At 48.9% G+C, this 26,156-nt stretch overlaps 1 protein-coding gene and 1 pseudogene across 1 annotated transcript in view; both read left to right on the top strand.

Annotated features, from left to right (window-relative positions):
* The window catches only part of Mapkapk2 (MAPK activated protein kinase 2), a 45,785-nt gene extending 20,807 nt beyond the window's left edge, over nucleotides 1–24,978 (top strand). Inside the window, exons 2-10 of the mRNA XM_052736847.1 lie at nucleotides 19,113–19,252; nucleotides 19,445–19,509; nucleotides 19,776–19,855; nucleotides 20,265–20,391; nucleotides 20,923–20,998; nucleotides 21,363–21,487; nucleotides 22,618–22,703; nucleotides 22,821–22,901; nucleotides 23,439–24,978. Coding sequence (XP_052592807.1) covers nucleotides 19,113–19,252; nucleotides 19,445–19,509; nucleotides 19,776–19,855; nucleotides 20,265–20,391; nucleotides 20,923–20,998; nucleotides 21,363–21,487; nucleotides 22,618–22,703; nucleotides 22,821–22,901; nucleotides 23,439–23,576 — 918 coding nt within the window. The 3' untranslated portion in view covers nucleotides 23,577–24,978. The remainder of the gene's footprint in view (nucleotides 1–19,112; nucleotides 19,253–19,444; nucleotides 19,510–19,775; nucleotides 19,856–20,264; nucleotides 20,392–20,922; nucleotides 20,999–21,362; nucleotides 21,488–22,617; nucleotides 22,704–22,820; nucleotides 22,902–23,438) is intronic.
* On the top strand, nucleotides 5,247–5,344 carry LOC128110243 (uncharacterized; annotated as a pseudogene).
* Nucleotides 24,979–26,156: the final 1,178 nt, after the last annotated feature.

The following is a 26,156-nucleotide window of genomic DNA, read 5'->3' as shown; positions in this document are numbered from 1 at the left end:
TACCCCCCGGTGGAGCTTTATTTATGCAGAAATCTTAACTTTTTCCAGGTTGTGGTAGTGTCAGCTCTTTACCCACTCACTGTCCCTGGAGGCTTGGAAGCAGGGTGGTGGCAGAGCCTGATGCTGTGGTGGCCGCCTGTCCATCGTCTTCTGGTCAGTGCCTCTAACTGACTTAGGGTTCTAGCCAGAATGCAGTGTGTTTGCAGTTGGGGAAGAGTTGACGTTGCGCCATTGTTGCCTCTCTTAGACCCAAGTCAGCGTCCCAGTCTCGTCATGGCCTGCTTGCAGGTGTGCTCCATCTGGATTCAGATGCGGTCCTGCTGTTCTGTGTGATGAGGATCTCAGGTCTCCTCTTGGTGACTGGCACAGTGATTCCCGGGTAGGAGCAGGACTCCCCTATCTCGGGCACTGCAGAGACTCCTCCATGCTCTTCAGGCTCCTTTTTGGGGTCTTGACCCCTGTATTAGTTACTTGGTTGTTGCTATGATGAAGTACTGTGACCAAAGAAAGGTAATTAAGGGAAGAGAGTTGATTCGGACTTACAGTTTCTCAGGGATGAGAGTCCACCATGGCAAGCCTGAGGCATGGCGGTCGGCGGCAGGCATGGAGGTCGGTGGCAGGAACTAAAAGAGTACATCTTGAAATGCAGAGGAGGAACTCCAAGTGGGGCTTTTAAACTCTCAAAGATCCCAGTGACTGTTTCCCACCCCAGCCAGGCTGCACCACCCCATAATCTCTCTGAAACAGTACTACCCTCTGGGGACAAAGCCTTGAAATGCCTGAGGCTACAGGGGGCATTTCTCATTTAAAGCACCACAGCCTCTGAGCTGCCACCCATCCACCCAACCTCACCCCTACCCCTGGCCTAGAAGTTGTTTTGGTTTGTGAGATGGTTTTATTTGAAATGTGTACGCCCTGCTGTAAGACCTTGAGTCCAGAAGCTCCAGATGGTTCTAAGAGTTCCCTGGAAACCAGAAAGGCCAGGTTGAGAAAGAGCAGAGCAGTTGTAGGCACTGATAGCCAGAAGTTCTCTGCTGTCCTGTTCTTTTCTGGGGAGATGCACAGGGCCCACTCAGGCCAGGCATGACTTAGATTGTGTAGGGAAGAAAACAGTGAAAGTGACTTGTCCATAGTTTCTCCGAAGTTGATTGTAGTGCCTAAGTTAGAAATGACTTGTGTAGATGTAACCGTCTTATTAAATAAGAAACACAGAGCCAATACAGAGATGAAAGCCAAGAGGTCAGAGCTATAGCTAAGAGCTAAAAACCTTACCCTTCACTGCTGCTGCTGTACTACCTCTCCGAAAGAGACCTACTTCCTGTGTGTTTGTGCTTTTTATTGACTTTCTATTCTGCCTTCTCATTGATTGTAAACCCAACCACATGACCTCCTCTTCACTGCCTGTCTGTATAGACCTCCAGGTCTTCTATGGTTGGTATTGTGATTAAAGGCGTGTGTCTCCATGCTGGCTGTATCCCTGAACACACAGAGATCCACCTAGCTCTGCCTCCCAAGAGCTGGGATTAAAGGCGTGCGCCACCAACACCCGGCTCTGCTATGGCTTGCTATTAGCTCTGACCCCCAGGCAACTTTATTTATTAACATACAAATAAAATCATATTTCAGTACAAATAAAATATCACCATATTTCCCCTTTTCTATTTTAATAAAAAGAAAAAAGGTTATAACTAACATAAGTAAAACTATATACAAAAGTACAATAACTATATACAATATATACAAGTAATAAATACCTAAACAATGTCTAGTCCATTTGTATTTGACAAATTCAGAGAAAATAATTCCATTATCTATCCTATTTTGGTAAGTCCAAAATGTACCTAATTCACTTTCTATCATAACTAATCTTCAACTATAACTAACTAATCTTCAACTCCCTCAGAGATCCAAGAAGGAAATAATATTACCTAATAAAAAATAAAAACAGCCGGGCGGTGGTGGCGCACGCCTTTAATCCCAGCACTCGGGAGGCAGAGCCAGGCGGATCTCTGTGAGTTCGAGGCCAGCCTGGGCTACCAAGTGAGTCCCAGGAAAGGCGCAAAGCTACACAGAGAAACCCTGTCTCGAAAAACCAAAAAAATAAAATAAAATAAAATAAAATAAAAACAGAAAGTGCATGCAAGCAGCTTCCAAAAAAAAAAAATGTGAGTTGACAGAAACAGCCAGCTGCCTGGACAGTCACCTGAGGTTTCTCCGCAGTGTTGGGGCATCATCTTCAGCCTATAGGCTTAGCGTATCTGACAGACTCATTTGTGAAGTAGGATGTACACAAGGTCAACAGTTCAAGCTCACATTGGGTGAGAGCAGTCCATGTACCAGAAACACCTGAATTCCACTAGTGTCATGTCATGATTCAGGATTTTAAATTCTGGAAATTGTTGATGTTTTTTGAATTCAGCTGTCCATTCTTCTTGGCTGTGTGTGTGTGTGGCTTCATCTCAGCAGACTTGTGCTACTTTCTGGCATATTCTTTGATCACATGACAAAGTCTATCACATGTTGTCTTATGTAGTCAGATTTAGATGATCTATGTCATTGGAGTGGGGGTGGGAACAGAGACAGTAGTCTTAAAATTATTGAAACTGGACTTTCAAAAATATGAGTGATTTTTTTTTTTCCATCCAAAAAAATATATTCCTTTAATTCTCTCTGGCTTCCATAATGTTGTTTGTTACACACACACACACACACACACACACACACACACACACACGCACGCACGCACACACACGCACACAGAGACAGAGACAGACAGGGAGACAGACTGACACGGGCTTAGAGATGGGCCTTCTGCTTATTGGTTCAGATTTTGCTGTGGATCATCTGCAAAGTGGAGCATCCATGTGCAGATGGTCGAGGGCTGCTTGGACTTTAGGCCGTTTCTTTGGGGAGCAGTTGGTGAAGCAGCAGGCTCCCTGTTTTTGGCTTGTGTGGAACTGCTGGAGATGTGTGAGACTTGGATTGGCATCTGTGTATTCGGTTTCTATCTAGAAAAGTGGCTTCTAGAGATGTTATAAATAGGGGTTTGTCAAAACTGGACAGCACGTGTATTCTTATCCCCTCACTGGCTGCTGGATCCCTTCAGCCAAGGCTCGAGTGGGCGGGACTTGTTTCTGACCACAGTCACATAATGATGCAGCTGGTCCCATAGGAGCAGGAGGTGACATCCAAGGTCTAAGCATCAACTTTACGTTTACTCCATGCTGGCCAGTGTTGCCTGCCATCAGGTCAGCCTGGCCAAAACTAGCACTGCCTTACACTTCCTCCCATGACCTCCCAGCCACCTCCTGGTCCCTGTGGTGCTGGGAACTGGCTGTTCTTTCTCCTTCCCATTTCAGATGTGATGTTAGTGCCCATCTGCCCAGCCACCTAGGCTCTACCATTAGCCACTGACTACCTTGTTGGTCACTCTTTCCATCCTTCAACTTGGCGACCATTCACATTGTATCTGGAGGATACATTTCATAGTTGGTTTAGACATCAGTGTGTTTCACCCCATACTTTCAGCATACATACACATTTGAGTCTAGCATTTGCTAATGTGTTCCACATACAACCCAAATCTATATAACAGAAAGGTTATTACTCTAGTAAATTCCCCCATGCTCCTCCCAGCCATACCCCTTTACAAGATGGACACATCCACACACACCCTTCCACTCGTGTGTGTGTATGTATGTGTGTGCCTGTGTGCATGAGCTCTTGCCTGAGGTTCATTCACATGGTTGCATGTGTTGGCAGTCGGAGTCCCGCGCCATGTGTGGGCATGATAATTTGCTTCTCTGGTCTTCTGTGCGTGGTGCTTGGGTTGTTCCCAGTTTTGAGAACTGATGAGTAGTTCCATGTGCCTTCTTGCGCAGGTCTTTTTCTTACGAACCTAATGTTTTCATTTCTCTTGGGTGAGTAGCTGGCATTGGGATTGCTTGGGGCCTGGAGATTGTTGCTTCTTGTTTCTGGCCAACTGCCCTGTCTTCTCGCTGTCTGAGATTAGGGAGAGCCTATTCCTCAACTGAGTGACTCTCGCAGAGACCGTAGCTTCTCCTTGGAGCCCACCCAACTTTTTCAGGGAGAGGAAAGTGGCCGGCTTACAAGACTTCACCATTGTTAACCTGCTCACTGCCGCCAAGGAAAGTAGAATTTAGTCCCTTTTGGTGGCACCCCCGTGGAATTTTAGGACTGTTACTGCTTTGACCCCTGGACTGCCTCCTGAGGGTTCTCTTTTTCAGGCCTACTGTGGGATGGTCTGTATGTCAAATATGTTGCTGATTGGTCAATAAATAAATCACTGATTGGCCCGTTGCCAGGCAGGAAGTATAGGCGGGACAAGGAGGAGAATAGAGCTGGGAAGTGGAAGGCTGAGTGGGGGAGACACTGCCAGCCGCCATCAGGACAAGGAAGATGTAAAGTACCGGTAAGCCACAAGCCACGTGGCAAGGTATAGACTAATAGAAATGGATTAATTTAAGCTGTAAGAACAGTTAGCAAGAAGCCTGCCACGGCCATACAGTTTGAAACCAATATAAGTGTCTGTGTTTACTTGATCGGGTTTGAGCGGCTTGGGACTGGCGGGTGAGAGAGATTTGTCCTGACTGTGGGCCAGGCAGGAAAGCTCCAGCTACACAGGCCTGTTGTGCTGGTTTATTGGGCTGTTTCTCTTGTGTCGTGGGTCTCAGATCTGCTACACCTGGCTATTCTGTTTTGAGAAAGGAGCACTGTTTTCACTGTGTGGCCCAGAGCTGAGCAGCGGTAGTCGGGATGTGATTGTGTGTGTGCAGTGCAGAAAGTGGGTGGGGCTGTGACATCAGATGAGTTAATGTGAGTCAGCATGCTATGGATATAAGTGCTATTAAGGTACTCAGCATGACGTCATGTCAGACTGTTGATACTAATAACATTAGCTGCATACGTTCTGCTTGCCATTGTCTCATTTAATCCTTGTTTCCGTCCGATGAAAAAGCTACTGTTAAAATTAGCTTAATCTGGACTCTTTGGTTTAAAGCAGCCTTCGTATTATTGACGAGATGCATCTTTGTGGTGGGGGCTGGGGAGAGTGGGGGGTGAAGGTGGGGGTGGGGAGAGGGTGGTATTGATCTATGCTGTGTAGGAATTAGCAGCATTATGGCCTCTCCTCATTAGATGCAGTTGCAGTGTGTTTCCCAAAGCCATAATGATCAAAATATTTGCCAGATACTGCCAAGCGTGCCTTGGGGGCAAACATCAGTCTAGTTTGGTGGCAGCACATTCACTAAAATTGGAACTATACAGAGAAGACTAGCATGGCCCTGCATGTGATGTACACATTCGTGAAACATCCATGTTTTTCCATTTTGTTCCTCCTTTACTTTCTAGAGGATTGGTCTGTGTTAGGGATGTGGGGCAATATTCCTCTTGGAGAGCATCATGTAGAGCCACACTTGGAATAATTTATTCCTGCCTATCAGAATGTAGAATGAAGTGATTTTGATCTAGGGGGGTCACCTAGTTTGAATCCATGTCCAAGATGTATGTTTTCCTAAAGCTAATCATTATGGATCTTTAGTCTGCATACTTCCAGGTTATGTGCTTTGTGTAGTCTTCATTTTCCATTGCTTATGAATTTAATTTACTACAGATTAAATGACCTGGAAATAATACACCCTGGCAGCACAGCTCAGATTTCAGCTGCTGTGGTGTATTAACATTGAGTCATTGCGTAGAGCATAAACTTTGCTGTGAGCGCTTCATCCCACAGGTCACTGTGTATATGGCAGATGCTCATTGTGGGCAGTGACAAATTAACTTTCTTTTTAAGGAGTCATTTTGTTATTGGTTTGCAATTGTGTTTCCTCATTGTCCCCTAGTGAGAAACTCATGGCCTATTTTGTAAAAACAGATAGCTGATGGACAGTAACAAAATGGAGTTTCTGCCAAGAAATGAAAGTGGTAATTCTGGAAGTGAAGTTTGAGCCAAATATTGTAGAACTAATACCTAAAAGTCAGAGTACGGACTTCGCTGTTGTCCAGGACCCTGCATGCAGACAGGGACTCAGAAGGTGGCCTCTGGACAGTACCATGGGAAGGAGTTTTGTGGGGAGAGATGAGGAGGTCTCTGCACCTGGGAAATCCTCACTCATGGGTACTTCACGGTGCCCCACTGCAGAGGGTGGGATAAAAACCACTAGAAGACGTGTTCACCCCACAGCATGGACACACAGCACAAAGGCCAGCATGGTTTTGTTTGCAAGAATGTGAAACACTCATTCTCAGTGTCTCAAGTGGAGAAATACAAGTTTTGTTTTAAAATTTCCATATTCATTTATAACTTGAAGGGAATTTTAATGTTTTGAAAAATTTAGGTCATGGAACAATTGTCTCTTTCCAGCCTCTTCCTGTTTTCAAAAGTGTAGGTAAACATACATGCATGTATGAATTTGTTTTTCTGTTTGAAAACATTTCTCAAAAATAGGATCAGACTGTATGTACCACATTGCAGCTTGCTTCCCCCGGGAAAGAGTATGTGTTGTGGAATATTTGTTTAACTATGTAAAGATGTGTTACATTTGTTTATGTTGCAGAATACTTGCGTAACTATGTAAAGATGTGTTACATTTGTTTATGTTGCAGAATATTTGTTTAACTGTGTAAAGATGTGTTACATTTGTTTATGCTGCATTTGTTTAATTATATGAAGATGTGTTGCTGTTTTACCTTGTCTGCCTAAGGCACCTGATCACTCTAATAAAAAGCTGAATGCTAATAGCCAGACTGAGGAGGGATAGGTGGAGCTGGCAGACAGAGAGAGTAAGGAGGAGGAGGAATCTAGGCTTGAGAGAATCAGAGGGAGAGGGAGACATCCTCTTTTTCAGACAGGCAGCCTCCAACCAGCCAGACAAGGAGTAGGACATACAGAATGAAAGACGGTAGAAAGCCCTGAGGCAAAACATAATGGAAGAGAAAAAGGTTAATTTAAATTATAAGATATAGTGGGACAAGCATAAGCTAAGACTGAGCATTCATAACTAATAATAAGTCTCCATGTCATGATTTGGGAGCTGGTTGGTGGCCTAAAGGAAAGCTTGCTGCAAGTATCTGAAGAACTTGTGGTTTCAGTATATCTATATCCACTTGTCTTCCCAGCAATTTCGTATCATTCTGTGGTGTAGCTAGATCATGTACTTTTTAAACCAGTTTTCTATTAAGAGATACTAGTTTATTTTCAACGTTTCCCCACCCCAACCAACTGGAAGTAGGCAGTTAGTAAGTTAGTGAGTATCTTTGATAGATACCATCATTGTCTCCATTTAGTGGTTGAGGGCAGTGTAGACTTAGAAAGTGAAATAATTGGTTAAGGCCCAGCAAGCTCCCAAACTCAAAGTTGGTATTTGAGCTCTTAATTTCAGAGCTATGCTTTTAATCACAATTCTTTACATCCTTCATTATTCTTAGAAGTAGCCTAATAATAAACCAACAACAAATAAGTGTATTGAAGGAGGGCATAATCCTAAGTACAGTTTTATTAACACTTCAGTAGATACATTGTTACTCCTAGGTTATGGCAAAGGGAACTGGAGGTATGCAATTAGGAAACTTCTTTGGACCACTGCCCAAATGATGGTAGACCGACTGGGTTCTGCCTCAGGCACTCAGAGCCTTTTCTCCCTGGTGTCTGGAGCTTGAGAGGGCTCTTTCCTCCTTTGCTATTGTAGTGACTTTTGGAAATACTAACAGAACTTTTAGGAGGTGATTTTGGCTGGTATTTCTCCTATTACATCTTTAAAAACATCTGTTACCTAGAACACTTACTGATCTTTATTTACTTTCTTGTCACTTGCAAGTTTGATAAGCTTGTTGTCGGTGATACCTTCAGTTAGCTCATTGGTAAAATAGTAGACAAAGCCAAGAATGATGTTGTTCCTGTCCTGACCGCCTGTTTGCAAATACCCAGCAGCCGCTTCCCAAATTACCACACAGAGGCTTATATTAATTGTAAATGCTTGCCCATTAGCTCAGACTTATTACTAACTAGCTCTTACGCTTAAATTAATCCATAATTCTTATCTGTGTTTAGCTACATGGCTTTTGGTACCTTTTCTCAGTACGACATTCTCATCTTGCTTCTCTGTGTTTTCCAATGACTCTCTGACTCCGCCCTTCCTCTTCCCAGAATTCTCCTAGTCTGACTCTCAAGCTCAATCTCTTCCTGCCCAGCTATCAGCCAATCAGCTTTTTATTAGCAAATGAGAGTAATACATATTCATAGTATAGAAAAAGATTGTTCCACAGCATGACATTCCCGAGTTAGTCATGGGGTGTATTCTCTGAGTTAGTCAGCAGATTTTTAGGGAACATTCAAATGCCATGTAGTGGGGGCTTAAGACTTGGAGTCAAAGGGTGGCAAGACATTGCCTTGGCCTCCAAGGGTCTGTGGTGGGAGGAGAGTCATATTGTGAGTAACACCGGTGTTTTAAGCTTTTGCTTTGTTCTGACCAAACAACTGTCAGAAGCAGTCTGAGGAACAGTTTAGATTGACTCAAGTTTCAGAGGGTTCAGTCCGTGGTCACCTGGTCCCATGTGCATGGAAGAATGTGGCAGAGAGAGCTGTGTACCTGTGGCAGACAGGAAATAACAAGACAGGAGGAGCCGGTGACAGGATACATCTAAGGACTCACCTCTGGTGACCTACTTTCTCCAGTCAGGTCTCAACCTCTTGACTCTCCAGAACCTCCCAAATTAGCACCACCAATGGGGGCCCAGGAGTTAATACATGAACCCTGGGGAACTTCTTAGACTCAAATCATAACAACTGTTAAGTGCTGTGACTTATGGGCTTATGGGAATGAGGAAGAAAGAGGGGCTGACTCTGCCTCGAAGTGGCCGGAGAAGTTTCACGGGAATGGAGGACACTGGGATGGTTTTGAAAGGTGCAAAGACAGGAAGTCCTGAAGTGCCTTGTGTCGTTACATGTAATGTCACTTAAATGCTGGGAATGTTGGGAGGTGACAGCAGATAGAAGGACCAAATTCCAAATTTAGATTTTGTTTTGTTATCTAGTGGAGGGACTTGTAGAGAAGGTGTCCTAGTTAGCGTTAGAGTCAGGTTGAGGGAAAGCCTCCGTTGAGGCATTGCCTCGATCAGACTGGTCTGTGGGCGTGTCTGTGGGGGACTGTCTTGATTATGTATTAAAACAGGAGGGCCAGCCCACTGTGAGGCATCCCCCTGTCTGTGCAGGTGGCCCTGGCCTGTCTAAGAAAGCTAGCTGGCTGGGTGGTAACGGTGTGTGCCTTTGACCCCAGCACTGCAGGTCTCCTTACCCCCTTCTCTCCTCTGTGAGTTTGAACACTTTCTCCCAGTGTGGCGTTGCTCTTGCTCTTGCTCTTGCTGTGTGTTTGAGCATCAGATACTCTCTGGTCAGTCAGTTCAGACAGCTCCTTGGCTTATGTCTTCAGCTGGGTGAGGGATGGTGCCTTAAGTAAGGTTCCACAAGACATTACCCAGTGCCTTGTTCTTAGCAGAACAGAAGTGAACTTCTCTGCCATGTGTGCTCTTGTGTTGGGGACTGGAGACCTGTCCCATATCTGGGCCATTTTTATTAACGGTGTGGGGAAGAGCGGCTCACGTCTCTTCCTTCTCACCTATTCTCCCATATGTTACACAGACCGCTTTGCCTTCCGGTTCATTCTCTCTTGACCCAGTGTGTGCATTTGCATGCTCACGTATCCCCGAGTGTTGGCTCTCAATTTGTAGGAGCTGCTTTATCTCCTCCCCTCCCCTCCCCATCTTCCCATCAGACCTGTTTAGGTTTGTGAGCATGAACCTCCTTCAGCTCAAGTGGAGGCTGGAAGATGGCGTTGCACTTTACCAGTTGAATGAAAACTTGGCGCTTGATGTGCCAGGCAGAGTGACTAAGCTCCTGACCCCCTTCTGCTGTAATAAAAAAGATCTCTGCTGATTCTTACAAGTCTCACCCACTAAATACTACAAAGAATATGTCATTTTTCTTCCTGTCGCTTGAACTTCAGCCTAGGACCAACTTAAAGAGTTCGGTGTGTCTCCTTTGCACCTGGCTTTGTCTTGATTTCTGGGAAAGATGCCTTGTGATTCGTTGGAAACCATGGCCTGTGGCTGAAAAAGTCTGTCCATTGAGTTAGTGCTCATTGAGACTCTTTTACGTCAGGCATTGCGCTGGCCTCAGGAATGGAGTAGTGTGCGTGTGTGTGTGTGTGTGTGTGTGTGTGTGTGTGTGTGTGTGTGTGTGAGAGAGAGAGAGAGAGAGAGAGAGAGACAGAGACAGAGACAGAGAGAGACAGAGACAGAGAGATGAAGAACTGCAAAGGCCCGGGAATACAGCAGGGATGGGTGTCTTTGGGTTTTCTATTGCTGTGATGAAATACCATGACCAAAGCTTCTTGGGAAGGAAAGGGTTTATTTGGCTTACACTTCCACATCACTATTCATCATTGAAGGAAGTCAGGACAGGAACTCAAACGGGGCAGGAACCTGGAGGCAGGAGCTGATGCAGAGGCCATGGAGGGTGCTGGCTTGCTCCCCATGGCCTGCTCAGCCTGCTTTCTTATAGAACCCAGGACCACCAGCCCAGGGATGGCCCCACCCACAATGGGCTGGGCCCTCCCCCACCAATCCCTAAGTAAGAAAACACCCTTTAGGCTTGCCTACAGCCCAGTCTTCTGGAGGCATTTTCTCAATTGAGGTTCCCTCCTCTCAGATGACTCCAGCCTGTGTCAAGTTGACCTAAAATTAGCCAGCACAATGGGAGATATCTAGGATGGATGAGATCGTTTAGCAGCAAGTATTTGGGACTCAGACTCCTTAAAAACTCATTTATGGAAAAAACAAATCACTACCACCATTAAGCCATGTACCAAACAAACCAAAACACACCCAAAACTTAGAGGTTGGAGTATGAATCTTAGATCTATCATTTACTAGTGGGTTGGCCTTGGGTAAGTGGCTTCAGTAGCCATCTTCGTAAGGTGGAGTCGGCAATAGACTATATCCTATAGGGCTCTTAGGCTTCAGAGTAGCAGTAGTGTCTTGTATGAAGTGTAACTGACACAAGATAGTTCCATATCTATGAAAATTGCTCTTTTTGTTTCTAAGTCCTAATTCGTCTGTTGGAACAGAAAGAAACATCAGTGTTCCCAGTCTCTCACCTTCTTACCTACATTAGTTACTTTTCTGTTGCTTTGATAAAATACCAGGATCAAAAGCACTTGATCAAAAGCAGCTAAGAGTCAATTTTGGCCTATGATTCCAGAGGGCTAGAGTCCATAATGGTGGGGAAGGCATGACGTGCTTTCAGGAAAAGCACGCTGACTGACCACATTTCTGTGGCATACGGGAAGCAGAGAGAAGGAAGCAGGGAAGGCTGTAAACCCACAAGCCCACCTCTGGTGATGTACTTCCTCCAGCAAGGATGAATATCCTAAGGGTTCCAAACGCTCGGATTTTATTTTTTAGAAGCCCTGCCAACTGGGGACCAAGTGTTCAAATACTCAGAGCCCTCTGGGGCCATTTCTCCTTCAAACCACCATACTGCTGAGGACTCCTGAGAAGTACTGTCCCTACTGTGCACAGGGTTCATTTCCACGTGGGTCAGAAGTTGTGAGCAGCAGTGTGGTTTGGACCTAGTTTGCCTTCGGTCATAGTTTGGCTCCGTTCTCCAGGAAGTTGCGATGCCTTCTTACTCTCCTGTGCACATGCGCATCCTCCTGTCACCGGGCTGTCCCTCAGTTCTGCTCCTTTCCCTCTGGAAGGAAGAAGACCAGGCCTGTGCAGTGCACATAACCCCACCCCAGTTCAAAGCTCCTCTGAATCATTTCTAAAAAGAAATCCATGCAGACGTTAAAGAATCAGACAAACATAAAAAAGTAGAAAAAAAGGGTGTGTGTGTAGAATATGTGCTTGTCTATAAGGTCTACTTAGTGGTGATCAGCACTGCTAACTCTTTTTTGAGATTTTATTTTATGTAAACGAGTGTTTTGCCTGAATCTATGTTTGTGCACCATGTGTGTGCAGTGCCTGTGGAGGCCAGAAGAAGGTGTTGAATCCCCATGACTGGAATTACAAATGGCTGTGAGCGCCATGTGGGTGCTGGGAGTTGAACCCAAGTCCTCTGGCTGTAGAGCTGGTGCTCTTAAACACTGAACTATCTCTCCAGCCCAGCACTGTTAACTTAAAAATAAAATTTCCTCCAAGAAAACCTTAGGCCTTCATGAGGTCGTATGTTCTTTCTCTTCTGTCTTACACATGTGCATGCACGCACATGCACACATACCCCACATCCCATATCCTTCTTATTTACAACTTGTGGGAGTCTGTTCTCTCCTTCCACCATATGGGTCCTGGGGATTGAACTCAGGTACCCAGGCTTGTCAGCATGTGCCTTTACCCATGGAGCTGGCTCTCCAACCTCTTTCCTCTGTCTTAAGAAACAAAACAACAACAAAAACACACAGGGAGTTATATATTCTGTTTAGTTTTCATTTCTTTCTTTTTTTTAAAAAAGAAATTTAAGAACTACACAAAAGAAGAAAAATGTTGCCCGTAATCCTTCCCATTTATAGTAAACCTGAATTAATGCGTTGGTGAGTGTGCATCTTGTCTTGAGGGCTATGCTTTGAAAGTTACTTAGGAAATGTGAATGCAGTTCCATTAAAAAAGGACATTAAACACAGCCAGAGCATCACCTGGCTCCTTGTGTGCTTTCCCAGTCACAGCACCCCGTTCTCCCCGTGGTGACGGCCGAGAAGCCACTTCATTCTCTCACCGAGGGCACCGTGTTCTGTGCGTACACATCTTGACCAGCTCCTTATTTGTAGACATCTGGGTGCTAGTAAGGCTCCCTGCCATTTGGTGCTGCAAGAAAAGGATTTGTAGGGCCATTATTGGATCAAAGATTTAAACATAGTTTTCATAGGTATAACCAGATTTCTCCAGAAGTAGAATTCTTTCAGTTGTGAGTGAGAATCTGTTCCCTGAATCTTTGCCAGTCTAGGAGTTTGTTCAAATGTTAAAGTTTTGCCAGCCTGGCACAGTTATGGCCCTTTTATAAGTATTCCTCTTTATGAGTTGCAGTGGGCGTTTTCACTTAGCAATTGTGGTTCTTTTTCTTTGAGCTGCCTTTCTTATCCTTTATCCAGTTTTATGTTGGGTTGGTGGTCTTTGCTAGAGTCCAGTTAGCATTTACCCATTGTGCGTTGCAACTGTTTGGAAAATTTGTCATTTACAGTGTGACCTTTGGTTGGGCCTCAGTCCTCTGCAACTGCCTTGCTGGTGGTTCTGGAGCATGAAGGGGCACAGCAGGGGTCACCTCAGTGGAGGTCACTTCTGGGCAGCATGGCGAGGGTGTTTATGGCTTTTAGTACTAGGATTCCTCATGCCAGTTTAGCTTTGGGTAGAGACGTTCCTTCATCGTAGTTATAAAATTCAGTAACAAATAGAGGATTGATTTTTGTCCTGACCGAATGTGTGGGAATACATGCACAGGGGGCCTGGTGCAGTACACCCATGTACCTATTTGTCTGCTTTCTGAGGGTTTGGGGGTCGGTCTGTTGGTTTTATGTTTGTATCAGTTTCTGGGGCAGCGTATCTGCCATCCTCATTGAGTTCTGCAGAGGCTCCAGCAGGCGGACATACTCCTTTATCTCTTTATCAGTGATTAGATGGACGTGCGTCCGCTGTCACCTCGTGCTTTGGATCAGGGCTAGATGAACAGAGAGAGAAGAATGGCGTGTCTTTCAGGCCTGTTGGCAGCTGTCGGTGGTTTGGGGAGTTGAGACTCTCTTACCACGGTGGCTGCGTCGGTGACAGCACCTTACCTACTGCATTTGCAGAACAGGTTACAGTGTGTAATCAGTTGATGTGTTTTCGGGGGCAGAACTTGAGGTGTGTGTGTCTCCTTACAGTATAATTAAGTCCCATGGCTTGGGGTCTCATGCTTAATTGTTAATGCTTTCCATTGTCTCCTCATCCCCGGAGCCAGTGTGGGTACACGCTGGGCACTCTAGGTTTGGCAGAGTGAGGGCATTGAGTGTGTGTCCCTCTCTAGCCTCGAATCTTGACGGACCTGGCTGAGATAGCAATGATGTAAGGACGGTATGTTCTGGTTGCAGAACTCTGTGACCTCTTCATGCCTTTCATCTTTTACAGTTGTCTAACCAGGGCTAAGTTAGCTGCTCGTGTTGTGTGGAGGCTCCACTCCCCAGGCTTCATGTGGGAAGGGGAGGCCTAGACATTGTTGAGGAGACTTCTCCCTGGAAGAGCTGTATGTGGCGCTAAGACAGGAGTGAGCAGAGCTGGAGTGGATCAGAGAATGGCTGAGCAGACTCAGTCTACTCCTTCCTGAGGTGGGTGGGGGACCACTGAGAGGGACTTGAGCCTGCACCCCTGGACATGAGCTGTCTTCCTGCTGGAGACTCTGAGAGCTTGGGAGGTAACCTGGCCCACAGATGTGGGTGTCTAGTTGCCTGGGTGGAGGCGTGCTACAGGGGACTTCACATTCCAGTCCTGCCTCAGCTGGCTGCAAGGTCCTGTGGAGGGTTTTCTCCATACTGGATGATCTCATGTATAAAATAGGGTGTTCCCGCCCGGTGTGGGTGTAGGACAGGTGAGACGACACATGCACCTGCTTGGCCGTTTTCCTTGGAGATACCCCTCCCCTGAGCTGTGCGTGCTGCTCACTCAGGAGGTTGATGAGGCCTGCCTACAGACCTGCCTTTCCAGGGCCTTCTCTCCTTTTACTTTGCATAGCATCTGGGGCAACCAGGCGGTATAAAAGAAGCGTTTGTGATCCAGAGTGAAGAGAAGAGACCGTGGCCCTGGCCTCAGGGAGTGGTGAGGCGTCTCCTCTGACCCAGCTGCCTCCTGGGAACGTGGAGGTCGTGTTTAGCAGCACACTACACAGTCACACACTTGGTACCTGAAACGGACTTTTGCATCACTCTTGGCACCAGGTTGGAGTCAGCATGTCTGTGCTCCAGCTGTCCCTTTAAGTGGTGTGCAGAGGGAGAACTCAGGGCTGCCCTGTATCCTGGGTCCCCACTGCCTGGTGCCTGGAGCTATGAATAACCCCCAAGTGAAGTGAGTGTGATTGGGATCCCAGCTGCCCACTTCAGGGAGCTAATAGACCTCTACGTAGGGGCAGAATAGTAAAAGCAGATCACTGATGTGGCGCCAAGAACCGTTCCTGGCAGTGTGCATGCTGTTCACATGGCAGACTTGTTTAGGACAGCGGGCGACCCCATAGGGGTCATAGATGTTCAGGAGATGAGGAAATGGGAGGCACAAAGGGGTCAGACGCCCCCTCCCCAGAGGTCACAGAGCTTGTGAGGTCTGTGGAGTCTGTGTGGGCAGCTTATTCGGTGGGCCTGTTGTCCTTGTCTGCTGTGGGTGGGGAGCGCTGCAGGTCCTGGCGCCTCTCTCTTTCCCATTTGGGGATTCTGTCTCAAAGGGGAAAAAAAAACCGTGTGTGTGTGTGTGTGTGTGTGTGTGTGTGTGTGTGTGTGTGTGTGTTTGTGTGGTTTAGTTTGGTTTAGAGTATCTTCTCAGGAGATCGCATGATGGAAGATCTGGAGGGAAGGTGAGGGACTCAGAGGTGCACAGCCAGAGTCCAGGGCCCATTTTCAACACTGGGCAGTCTACACCTCCCTCACTGCTACTGTCTTAGAACTTCCTTCCTGGGTTGTGGGCTCCATGACCTGATCCTGACCCCTGCCACACTTGGCAGGCAGCCTTGGCTGTGGCACCTTAGTTTAGAACACACATCTTTTGACCTTTGTCGCAAGAGAATTTCAGACACGCCATGTAGGGCTGAGTCTAGGCACAGAATCGGTTCCAGGCTTAGCATGGGTACCTTAGATTTCGGAGTTCCTCTCAGGTGCGCCCTCTCTCGGGGCCTGTGTGTTTTTAGTGGAAAAGTCTCTTTTCTGGTGCAGAGTTAAGGTCCTGGGTCCTCTGCTGTCCAGTGACTCCTGGCTTCTGCTGCGCCTGCTGCTCCAGCTTGCCCTTGCCAGGGTCCTCTGGCTGCTTCTTGTCCCGTCTGCCTGTGGGGTGGGGCTCAAGGTGCTTCTCTTGTCTCTCTCTACTTAGCCATGTATTCAGGTTTGCAGTTTTGGCTCCCTCTCCAGGTTTGATGTGTCCCACACTTGACTAAGGTGGCATTGGCACCTCCTGGCCCTGCCCTGTGACGTCAGCCTGTCTGACTTTTCATACTCAGTAAAGGTCTGATAAACACGTGACTGGGGTATATGGGAGACCCTATCTCAAATGAAACAAAAGTGGAACCCCACTAAAAACTCTGTACATATTCTAAAAATGAACACTTCCGTTGTCATGCCTCGTCTCTGCAACCTAACAGGTTTCTAGAGGATGAAACCTGATTTCATATTGGTTACTTGTCTTCCTGGGAAATTTTAGGTTTCCCTAAGAATTGAGAATTCTCCTAATCCTGTTCCAGTTGACTTCATCTAGAGGAGAGAGGCCTGCCTTCACCCCTACACTCCTGACTGCTGTGAGGGAGCAGAGAGGCCTGCCTTCAGTCGTGGTGCGCCCCCCCCCCCCCCCCCCCCACCGCCCCAGCATCGTGTGTGAGTCCAGGTTGTGGACATCAGTGCTTGGATCGTGTTTAATCCTCAGACAGTTGTGTTCTTGGATCCCAAGCCAAGTGTCCTCCAGTGTGAGGGTTGTTTTTCCTCAGCACACTCTGCCCTCTTCAGGATTTCGTCTGCTTCGGCCTTGTGGCCTCTACAGAGGGCTGACACAAATGGACCTAGTGGTTCATCTGGCTCTGGAAAATACAGAAGCGTGGCCAGGAGATGTCAGCATACTCTGACACCTTGGTTATCTGGCGGTTCATCTCTGATATCTTCTGCCCCCAGATGTGGAGGCGAGCGTGAGGGTGTGGGCTCCCCCATGGGATTCTTTTTACTTTCATTCTACAATGTGAGGAGAGTGGGAGAGAGAACTGAATCATAAATATTTCCAGGGCACACCTCTTGTTCACTCTTTTCCCTTCTCCCTTCTCCTCTAGCCTGAACATTCGGATCATCGTTCTGTGTTGGTTTTGACGTTCAGTACCTTGTGTGGCCTCTAGTAATTCAGTCAGTACTCGTTGAGTTGAATTACATGCACATGGAATTGGCCAGTGCCTCTCTGTTCCTCCTACAGCATGGGACAGTCAAAATACCTGCCTCCCAACCCCAACACACTCCACACAGAGCTTGTGCTGTGCCCTCATTTGGCCACAAGGTGGCAGTGTGACACAGTGGGGAGCTTGCATCCTGTCTTCTGACACCAGCAGATAGTGATCCAGGTTCTTTGTGGGCTTCTGCATGGGAAGTTGCTTCTTCGAAGCTACTCCGGGAAATTTCAGCCCCAAGCCTTCTCTCAGACTCTGAGATACAGGGTAGAGAGACTTGGAATTTGGAGTCAGACCATGGCTGTCTTCCTAGAAGTGTATTCTTGGGCGGGCTACTTCTCTGTAGTGTGTCCGTTAGAAACAGTTCAGCACAGCGTGGAGCACAGCATGAAAGCACGTTCGTTTTCTCGTTAGAGGTTCCTGTGCTTGCCTTTGGCTGCACCTCAGCTGTCTGAACCTCCTTACCAGGTGCTAGCTTCCTGGACTTGAGCTATCCTCTCAGCCCCCTGCTTACCTCGGCCAGATAACTTTATTTTAGTCAGTGCCCAGTTCTCACCTTATCACGCGTCTGGATGCCTCTGCTGCCTGCCTGTCTGTCTGCTCCCTGGCCTGGCTCTTTGCCTGCCAGCTTGGCCTGCACAGTGTCCAGAGCCGTTGGAGTGTGTGATGTATTGGTAAGTCTGTGTGGGCCTGTGTCTTAAGGATTTTAGCATTTATGCCCCACACTCAGTAGGAACTCTGGTAACAATGATAGTTACTACTACTGAACACAATTCAGCCTTCATAGCCTGTCTGTGAACAAGCTGTTATTCCATTTTACAAAGCAGAGGTGTATTAGGATGCCTTTGGCTCCCAACAGAATTCTACTAAAAGAATTTAAGCAGTCAGGAAATTATTCTTAGTTTTTTGTTTGTTTGTTTGTTTTGTTTTGTTTTGTGATAGGGCCTCACATAGCCCAGGCTTGCCTTGGATTCATTATGGAGCTGAGATCAGCCCTGAAGTCTTTCTCTCTTGTCTGGTCTCCCCGTTGCTGGCATTGCAGGTATGCCTGGCGGGATATGGGATGCTTGGTGATGTCACGAGGATTTGGGAAGCTGCTGCGTGTTTCACTTGCTTCCCTTCAACACACTACTCTGTGGTCTTAGGCCAGTCCCCTTACTGGTATTCCATGGTGACAGCATGCTCCTAGCCGCTGGTGCAAGAGACGTTCTAGACCCTGGGCCTTTTTCTGTGGCTGCCTCCCGATAAATAGCCTTCAGACTTCTGGGCCTTTTGGATCTTTGGCTTGTTCCTAAGCTAGAAATGACACTAATGAGCCTTTAAGGCTGGTGAGGGTCCAGTTTCAGTTAAGGCCCCTGGACACCTGGTCTAGGGAAGAGGAAGGGGAGTGAAGGAGGCTCACTGAGTTGTACAACTTGCTCAAGGCTGCAGATGTGGTTGACACTAGGGTTCCGACCAGCACCCAGCTAACTCCAGAGGCCGTCTGTCTGGATCTGCTGTAGGCTTGAGTGATCTTGGTTTCGGTTCCTGCTGATTCGGGACTCTCTCCCGTTCTTGTCCACCTTTCCTTGTAGTGGTTCTTTTCAGTCTGTCTCCACGGGACACTGCCCTCCGATACTTGACTGTTTCCTGCCTTCTGCAGACTTCACTCTCTTGGCTGATGGAAGGCCTCGGTGGCTATTGGGGATGAGGGTTGTCTCAGCCTTGCTGTTCAGGCTTTGGAGGGTCAAGTTGAAGTTTTGCGTAGAGTGGTTAAAGTTACCGCCGAGTGATCCTAGGATCCCAGAGGGAGAAAGACTGGGGAAGATGCCATGGAAGAGGCCTTAGGCCTTGAGAGAGCGCATTTGTGGTGTTTGTGGGAAAGCTGCCACATGGACATGGCTTCCACCAAGCGTGGGGGAGGGGCGCAAGCTCTCCCCTGTGGACTCGTGTCGCTCAGGAGATGCTGTCCCTGCAGATGCTCCAGGACTGTCCGAAGGCACGCCGAGAGGTGGAGCTGCACTGGAGGGCCTCCCAGTGCCCACACATCGTGCACATCGTCGATGTCTACGAGAACCTGTATGCGGGGAGGAAGTGTCTGCTGATCGTCATGGAGTGGTGAGCAGCCTGTGGTGTCCTGTCTAGCTTCGCCCCGTCACACTGAGCTGCCCCTGCCTCTGGACGCAGCCCGCTGGGGACCTTGAAGCTTGGAATATCAGCACTTGATTTCCTTTGGGGGCAGTGGAGTGTGGTGGGGCTGGGGTGACTTGCTAGTTTCCAGATCTTTCACTGTGCCTTTTTTTTTTTCAGTCTCGATGGTGGTGAGCTCTTTAGTCGAATCCAGGACCGAGGAGACCAGGCATTCACAGAAAGAGGTAGAGAGGGTCTGCTGTGGGGATAGCTTTGGTGAACAGGGTAGTAGGCAACTGTAGGGCCTTTGCGGGACCTGCTCACAGGAGAGGCTGGGGTGCTGCCTTCTCAGGCTCACTGCTAGGAGCACCTCTCTCCCTCAGCTATGGGCCAGTTCCCAGCTTCTCTGTGTGTCTGACGAGTTGGTGGGTGTGGGAGACCGAGGCCGCGTTGGTAGGTTGGTGTGTGGAGCTTTCAGACCTCATCGTGCGTTTCTCTGTCTGCTCTGCAGAAGCATCAGAAATCATGAAGAGCATCGGTGAGGCCATCCAGTATTTGCACTCCATCAACATTGCTCATCGGGATGTCAAGGTACCCCTTCTTTATAGCCCATGAGCCGGGAGAAGGGGACCAGGAATGCCCTTACACCCTGATTGTCGCCTGGTTCCTCAGGGTAGGGTGGGTCTGCAGACCAGTCTGTGGCCTGTGGAGTTAGTAGTGAAGCCCTCTTTGGCTGCGCTCAGCCCTGGGTCTCCTCATCAGTACCACACGGTCCCACACACAGCTTTCTGGCCCAGCAGTGTTTCCCACAGTTCCAGGCACTGGTCTCTGGTTTCCTGGCCCTCTGTAGCAGGGAGCTGATGTCCTCACGGTGTGCAGGGCAGGGGGACTGGATGGATGCATGGCTGGTTGAGCAGATGAAGGGAAGGCACAATCCTTGCCCTTGGGTTTCTCATAGTATTTCCACAGGGTTGTTACTTCATCATCTCTCTTTCTACAGCCTGAGAACCTCTTATATACTTCCAAAAGGCCCAACGCCATTCTGAAACTCACCGATTTTGGCTTTGCCAAGGAAACCACCAGTCACAACTCTCTGGCCACTCCGTGTTATACACCATACTATGTAGGTGAGTTTAGGGGAGACCCAAGGATTGAGCCATTGCCCAGGCTGTGTCCCAGCCCCTTGTTTCGCTGCTCTCCGGAGACCATAGATCCTAGGAGTGTTGAGTCTTTATGTCTTTACCTGGAACTGGCTGACCAGACTCCATCACAAGCAGACTGCCAAAGTTAAGCTGTGACCGAGTGTTATGAAAATAGTTTGCTGGGCTTAGGGCACAATTAGGTGTCTGTTTACTCTTTGGAAGAGCCATAGTTTCTGTCACATTCTCTGTGGAGCTAAAGTCCCAGCTGACTCATAGAATAAGCTCCCAAAACATGTTTGTGAAGTTAAGCGGGCAACGAGTGTTTGCAGGTCTTCAGCAGTTCGGGAATGTTTCCACCCTAAGAGTCTAGCGGCAGAGCCCCTTCTGGGGCAGGGCCTTCTGTTTCCTCCCCCACTCCAGCTGCTCTTCCATTATGGTGGGATGAAGGACTCAGAAACAGGGGAGGTCTCAGTGTTCAAAGAGCCAGGACAACCCACAGTGATCTTTGCTTTACAGCTCCGGAAGTGCTGGGCCCAGAGAAATATGACAAATCCTGTGACATGTGGTCCTTGGGTGTCATCATGTATATTCTGTAAGTGGGCCGGGGTGTGGGCTGGGTGCTAGGCTGCAGTACGTTAGGGAGCTGGAGAAGCTTGTACCTCCGCAGGACAAGAGGAAGAGACAGACATTTCCCCTTTGGATGGGGGAATTCCCTGGGAATTCCCTGTACCCCTGCTTCACTTGATGCTTAGCAGGTTCTGGTGCTAAGTGGTGGTACAAACTAGCTAATGGGCTAGACTGTTTAGTTGACATCCTTGGCACATTAGATTCTTGGGTCCTGCTGTGTCTGTATCAACAGTTTCCTGTTTCTCTGCGACTATTTCAAGAGACTGTTTCTCACCCTGTTCCTGGTACAGGTTCCTAAATAACACCCACATTGTCCTTCTCTTCTTTAGGCTGTGTGGGTATCCCCCCTTCTATTCCAACCATGGCCTTGCCATCTCTCCGGGTATGAAGACTCGTATCCGAATGGGCCAGTATGAGTTTCCTAACCCAGAATGGTCAGAAGTCTCAGAAGAAGGTAGGAACCAGTCTTCGGGAACAAGGGAAGAGCGTGTGAGTGAGTGTGTGTGTGCACATGGAGGTATAGGAAAGTGTGTGAGCGAGTGTGTGAGTAAATGTGTGTGTGCACATGGAGGTGTAGGAAAGAGTGTGTGAGCGAGTGTGTGCACATGGAGGTACAGGAAAGAGTGTGTGAGCGAGTGTGTGCACATGGAGGTACAGGTGCTTGTCTCACGTAGGTGCTGGAACTGGGGCTTGCACTTGTTCCTGTGCCTTCTAGGTGTGTCTTGCCTCTGGGAAGTGCCTGAGGTGGGGTCAGAGCCATGGGTCTGTGTAGCTTGTCTGATGGTTTAGCATGATGGTCCTTGGAGCCACTGATCTTGGGTAGCTGTCTCCATATAGACTCCTTCTGAGCCTGATTAATGCAGAAAAGTGCAGGGCAAAGAATAGCTCCTGAACTGTCCCATCCCCTGAGCTGTCTCTGTTCCCTAAGCTGTCCCGTCCTCTGAGCTGTCCTGTCCCCTGAACTATTTGTCCCCTGAACTGTCCATCCCTGTTCGCTGAACCATCCCATCATCCCCTGAGCTGTCCTGTCCTGTAAGATGAATTGCTAACTGGTCTTATTAAAAAAAAACCAGAGCCAGATTTTGGGGTGAAAAGCTGAGAGGTCAGGGATGCAGAAAGAAGCCAGCCATGTTCTTACCACTAGGAAATCCTCAGCCAAAGAGAGGCCTACTTCCTGTATACCCATGCCTATATACCTTTCTGTCCCTGCCCTCTTACTTCCTCTCTCTGCCCAGCTACATCACTTCCTGTCTGTCTGTACAGACCTCCAGACCTCCATGGTTAGTGCTGGGATTAAAGGCGTGTGCCACCACACCTAGCTCTGTTCTCAGTGTGGCCTTGAACTCACAGAGATCCAGATGGATCTCTGCCTCCTGAATGCTAGGATTAAAGGTGTGTGCTACCACTGCCTGACTTGTTTAATATAGTGGCTGGCTTTTTCCTGATCTTCAGATAAGTTTTATTGGGCTGCACAAATAAAATATCACCACACTGTCCCCTGAGCTGTCCCGTCCCCTGAGCTGTCCCGTCCCCTGAGCTGTCCTGTCCCCTGAGCTGCTGTGTGTCTTCTGCCTCGCCCTGTAGTGAAGATGCTTATCCGGAATCTGCTGAAAACAGAGCCTACCCAGAGAATGACCATCACAGAATTCATGAACCACCCCTGGATCATGGTAAGCTTTATGGGCTGGGGAGACCTGGTTGCCAGGGACTGTTGTTGCTCAGTATGGTGCCTCCATCAGGACTTTACTGCTCCACACTGTCACTTGATCCCGTTTCTCTTTCCTCAGCAATCTACGAAGGTCCCTCAGACTCCACTGCACACCAGCCGTGTCCTGAAGGAGGACAAGGAGCGGTGGGAGGACGTCAAGGTGAGGGACACCTGCCACTGAGTGAGGGCCAGTTTAGAGGAAGTCCCCAGCATGAGTGCTGGCCCTGACCTAGGACAGTTTGGGTCTGTGTTCTTCATCCCAGTGTAACATCCCGTAGCAACAAAAAGCTTTCACTGGCTTGTGGCAGTGGTTCTGTCTACCCAGACTCTGCCGGCTGCTTTCCATGAGCCCCCTTCTCCCTAGGGCTCTGATAGGACCTGAAAGGGCATTGGGTACTATCTCCTCAGTCTTCAGAGGGAGGTGCTAAAGCCCCCGTCCAGGGAGGGGCCTGTTACAGGGCCTACAGGATCAGTCCCAGATATCCTAATGGCTGGCCCAGGGCTCGTCCGAGGGTTCCTGGGAGAGTAGCTACACGGTCGTCAGTTTGTGCAGACCCGGTGCTGGGGATGCTGCTCTCAGCAGTGTGGACCCAGGCTGGCCTCTGCTCTCCACCCTTGTTCTACCTTGCCTGTGTGTCTCTCACTGCTTACATCTCTGCCCTTTTTCTCTGCTGCATGATCTGGACCCCACTCCCAGGAGGAGATGACCAGTGCCTTGGCCACGATGCGTGTTGACTATGAGCAGATCAAGATAAAGAAGATTGAAGACGCATCCAACCCTCTGCTTCTGAAGAGGCGGAAGAAAGCTCGTGCTGTGGAGGCCGCGGCCCACTGAGACGCTCCATTCCCGCCCCACTGGAGGACAAGCAATAACTCTACACGAATATATTTTTGAAACAAAGAGACACAAGTTGCCCACTGCTGCCTCCTGTCCTGGGCTGCGTGGAGCCCAGAAACGCCTCTGGCTGAGTTCTGCCCTTGGCTCTGGCCTCCCTCGAGAGGGGCTGGAGGAGGATGTGTGAGGAGGGGTGAGGTGCTCTCGAGCCCGCTCTCCTTTTGCATTTTATCTGTAATTTGACATAGAATTTTTATGGAACCTCTTTTATTGTCCTTTTCCTGCTCCTCATCCTTTCCCTAAGTCCATTCCCGTCTGCAAAGGCTGGGTTCACCCGAGGGTGTTGTGGAAGTTGTTACAGGGAGTGTCCCTGGCTTGTCCCATCTGTCCCCTCTGGCCTCCTGCTGTAACCTGGGGTCCCCACTGGCTCTAGAATCTGGGAGCTCCAGGGAGAGGGGGGAGGAACGTGCTTCCTGCCTCCTGCTGAAGCCCCCAGACATCACCAGTGTGCACAACAGAGGAGTAAGTGTGTGCATGTGTGTATGCCCAGGCCCATGCCAGTGACTGGGCGGGCATTGGAGGGTCTAGGGAAGCCAGGGCTGCAGGGACTCCTGCTTGAACTGAGCCTGCCTAAAGGCCTACATAGCTTGTCTAGATCCTGAGCCAGGTAGTCATGGCCTCTGTGTTAGCTGGGCAGGGGAGGCGGCGAGGGGTGAGTGGGCACTAGCAGCCATCAGGAGGACTGGGCCCTCTCAGGATGCCCTGTCCAAAAGTAGTGCTGGTCCTAGTCCCTGAGGCTCTGACCACTGAGTAGCCTCTGCTTGCCCTTCTTGCCGTTATTAACCCACCCTTGTTGAGTTCTCTGAAATTTTTAGCCATTTCTCAATAGGCTGTCTCTCCACTCCCATGGGTGAGCCTGGGAAGGTTATGCTGCAAGGCGTTTGTATTTCATGCATCTTCCCCTGGCTCTGGGGTACCTGCCAACCTCCCTTCTTTGGCAAGGGCAGGGCCATGTGTGGTCTTCCTGGATTTCCACCATATGGCCTGGTGGGTGGGACAGTCTTCACACCAAAGATGTCTTGACTCTGTCCCTGCCCACTGGCCACCTTACCCTCAAGCAACTCAGCCTGGGTGGGGGCTCCCCAGGATTGAGGAGGGCCAGGTGGGGAAGAGTCTTTGTGCCATGGTCCCCCATGCCCCTCCCCTCTCGCTGGAGGAGGGGTGGCTCCCTCAGGGGTTGGTGGAGGAGGGGCTCCTGGACATCTCTGGGCTTGGAGGCGCAGGGCCCAGATGTCTGCAGCTCCCCCCTCGTCTTTGATGGTGTGTTCAGCACTCAGACTGTTGTAAACTGTTGTTTTGTATGAGCAAAATTGTCTTTACTAAACAAATTGAATAGTTGAAAGTTTTCATTCTCTTCCTTTCCGGGGCTCGGGCCTCTGCTCTTCCAGACTGTGGAAAGGGCCTTTTGTGGTGGGTGGCAGAGCCCTGGAGGGGAGAAGAGGGCCTCCTTGATGGATCGGCATGGGAATAGCCCCTCTTAGATGAGGGCCTGTGACAGTGAGCGCTGATCTCTTTGGAGTCAGGGCAGGTGGGTGGGAGAAATCACTGAAGTGGGTCCCACGCATGAAGGGTTCTAATCTTAAAACCAGGGTGGTTGTAATACCTTAGATTTCCAGGAGGGAGCAGTACAGGCCAGGCAGAAACAGAAGTGCCTTGCGTTACAGTGACCCAGCCTTCTCAGAAACCCTGTGATGAACTGGGTGTCCCTGGCAGAGCATAGAGTAGAAGCTGGTTTGCTGACTCCACAGCTTCTGTCCACAGTCAGGGGAGAAAGGCAGGGGCAGCGTGGTGAGTTGGCCCTACTTGGTGAGATTACCGACCCAGAGGGGGAAGCCCTGTGCTTACAGTCACATAGCTGTTGGTTTGGGCTAGAACTCAGGCCTCAGGATCTCAGGGCCTGGAGTGTTTGTTCACTGTCTTCCACCAGCCCTTCCTCTGGAGGACACGCTTGCTAACCTAGCCATCAAAGGGCTCGTGTCTCGGCCACTCACCTGAGAGCACTCTCATGACCCGGAGAGTCATCCAGCAGGCACTCTTGCTTTAAAGGCACTTAACAGGGGTGTCAGAATGAAGCCTGCCGTCTGAGTTGCAGGCTTGAGAAGGCGCCTCTGTAGCTGTGGTAAACGTAGTGGCCCAGAATATGGTTGTTACTTGATGACCATGTGGGTGAGAAGCCTGGTAGAGCCTCACTATGCGTACAGGGCTCTGCAGGACCGCATGCTGTTGTGTCTTTCCCAGCCACTTCGTATCTCTCCCATCCTTGTGTTGTGCTCTCTCTGACACTGCCTGAAGGATTTCCCTGAGGACCAGTCTGAGGAGATTGGGCTAGCCCAGGGAGCCCATTACTAAGACTTGAGCCTTCCGTCTGCAGAGTCCTTTATGCTGTGCATGGCGATGTATCTGCTGGACCAGGAATAGCGTGGACTTCTTTGGGGGCCAGTGTTCTGCTCCAGAGGACTGTCTCACAGTCTCCTCATCTCAGGGCACCAGGACTATTTGCCCCTGCATTTTGCTTTCTCC

Source organism: Peromyscus californicus, unplaced genomic scaffold (assembly GCF_007827085.1).
Source record: "Peromyscus californicus insignis strain IS unplaced genomic scaffold, ASM782708v3 Scaffold_14__1_contigs__length_90479793_seg_2, whole genome shotgun sequence".
Lineage (NCBI taxonomy): Eukaryota > Metazoa > Chordata > Mammalia > Rodentia > Cricetidae > Peromyscus > Peromyscus californicus.
The sequence above is the reverse complement of the archived record's forward strand: the minus strand, read 5'-3'. Positions and strand labels throughout refer to the sequence as shown.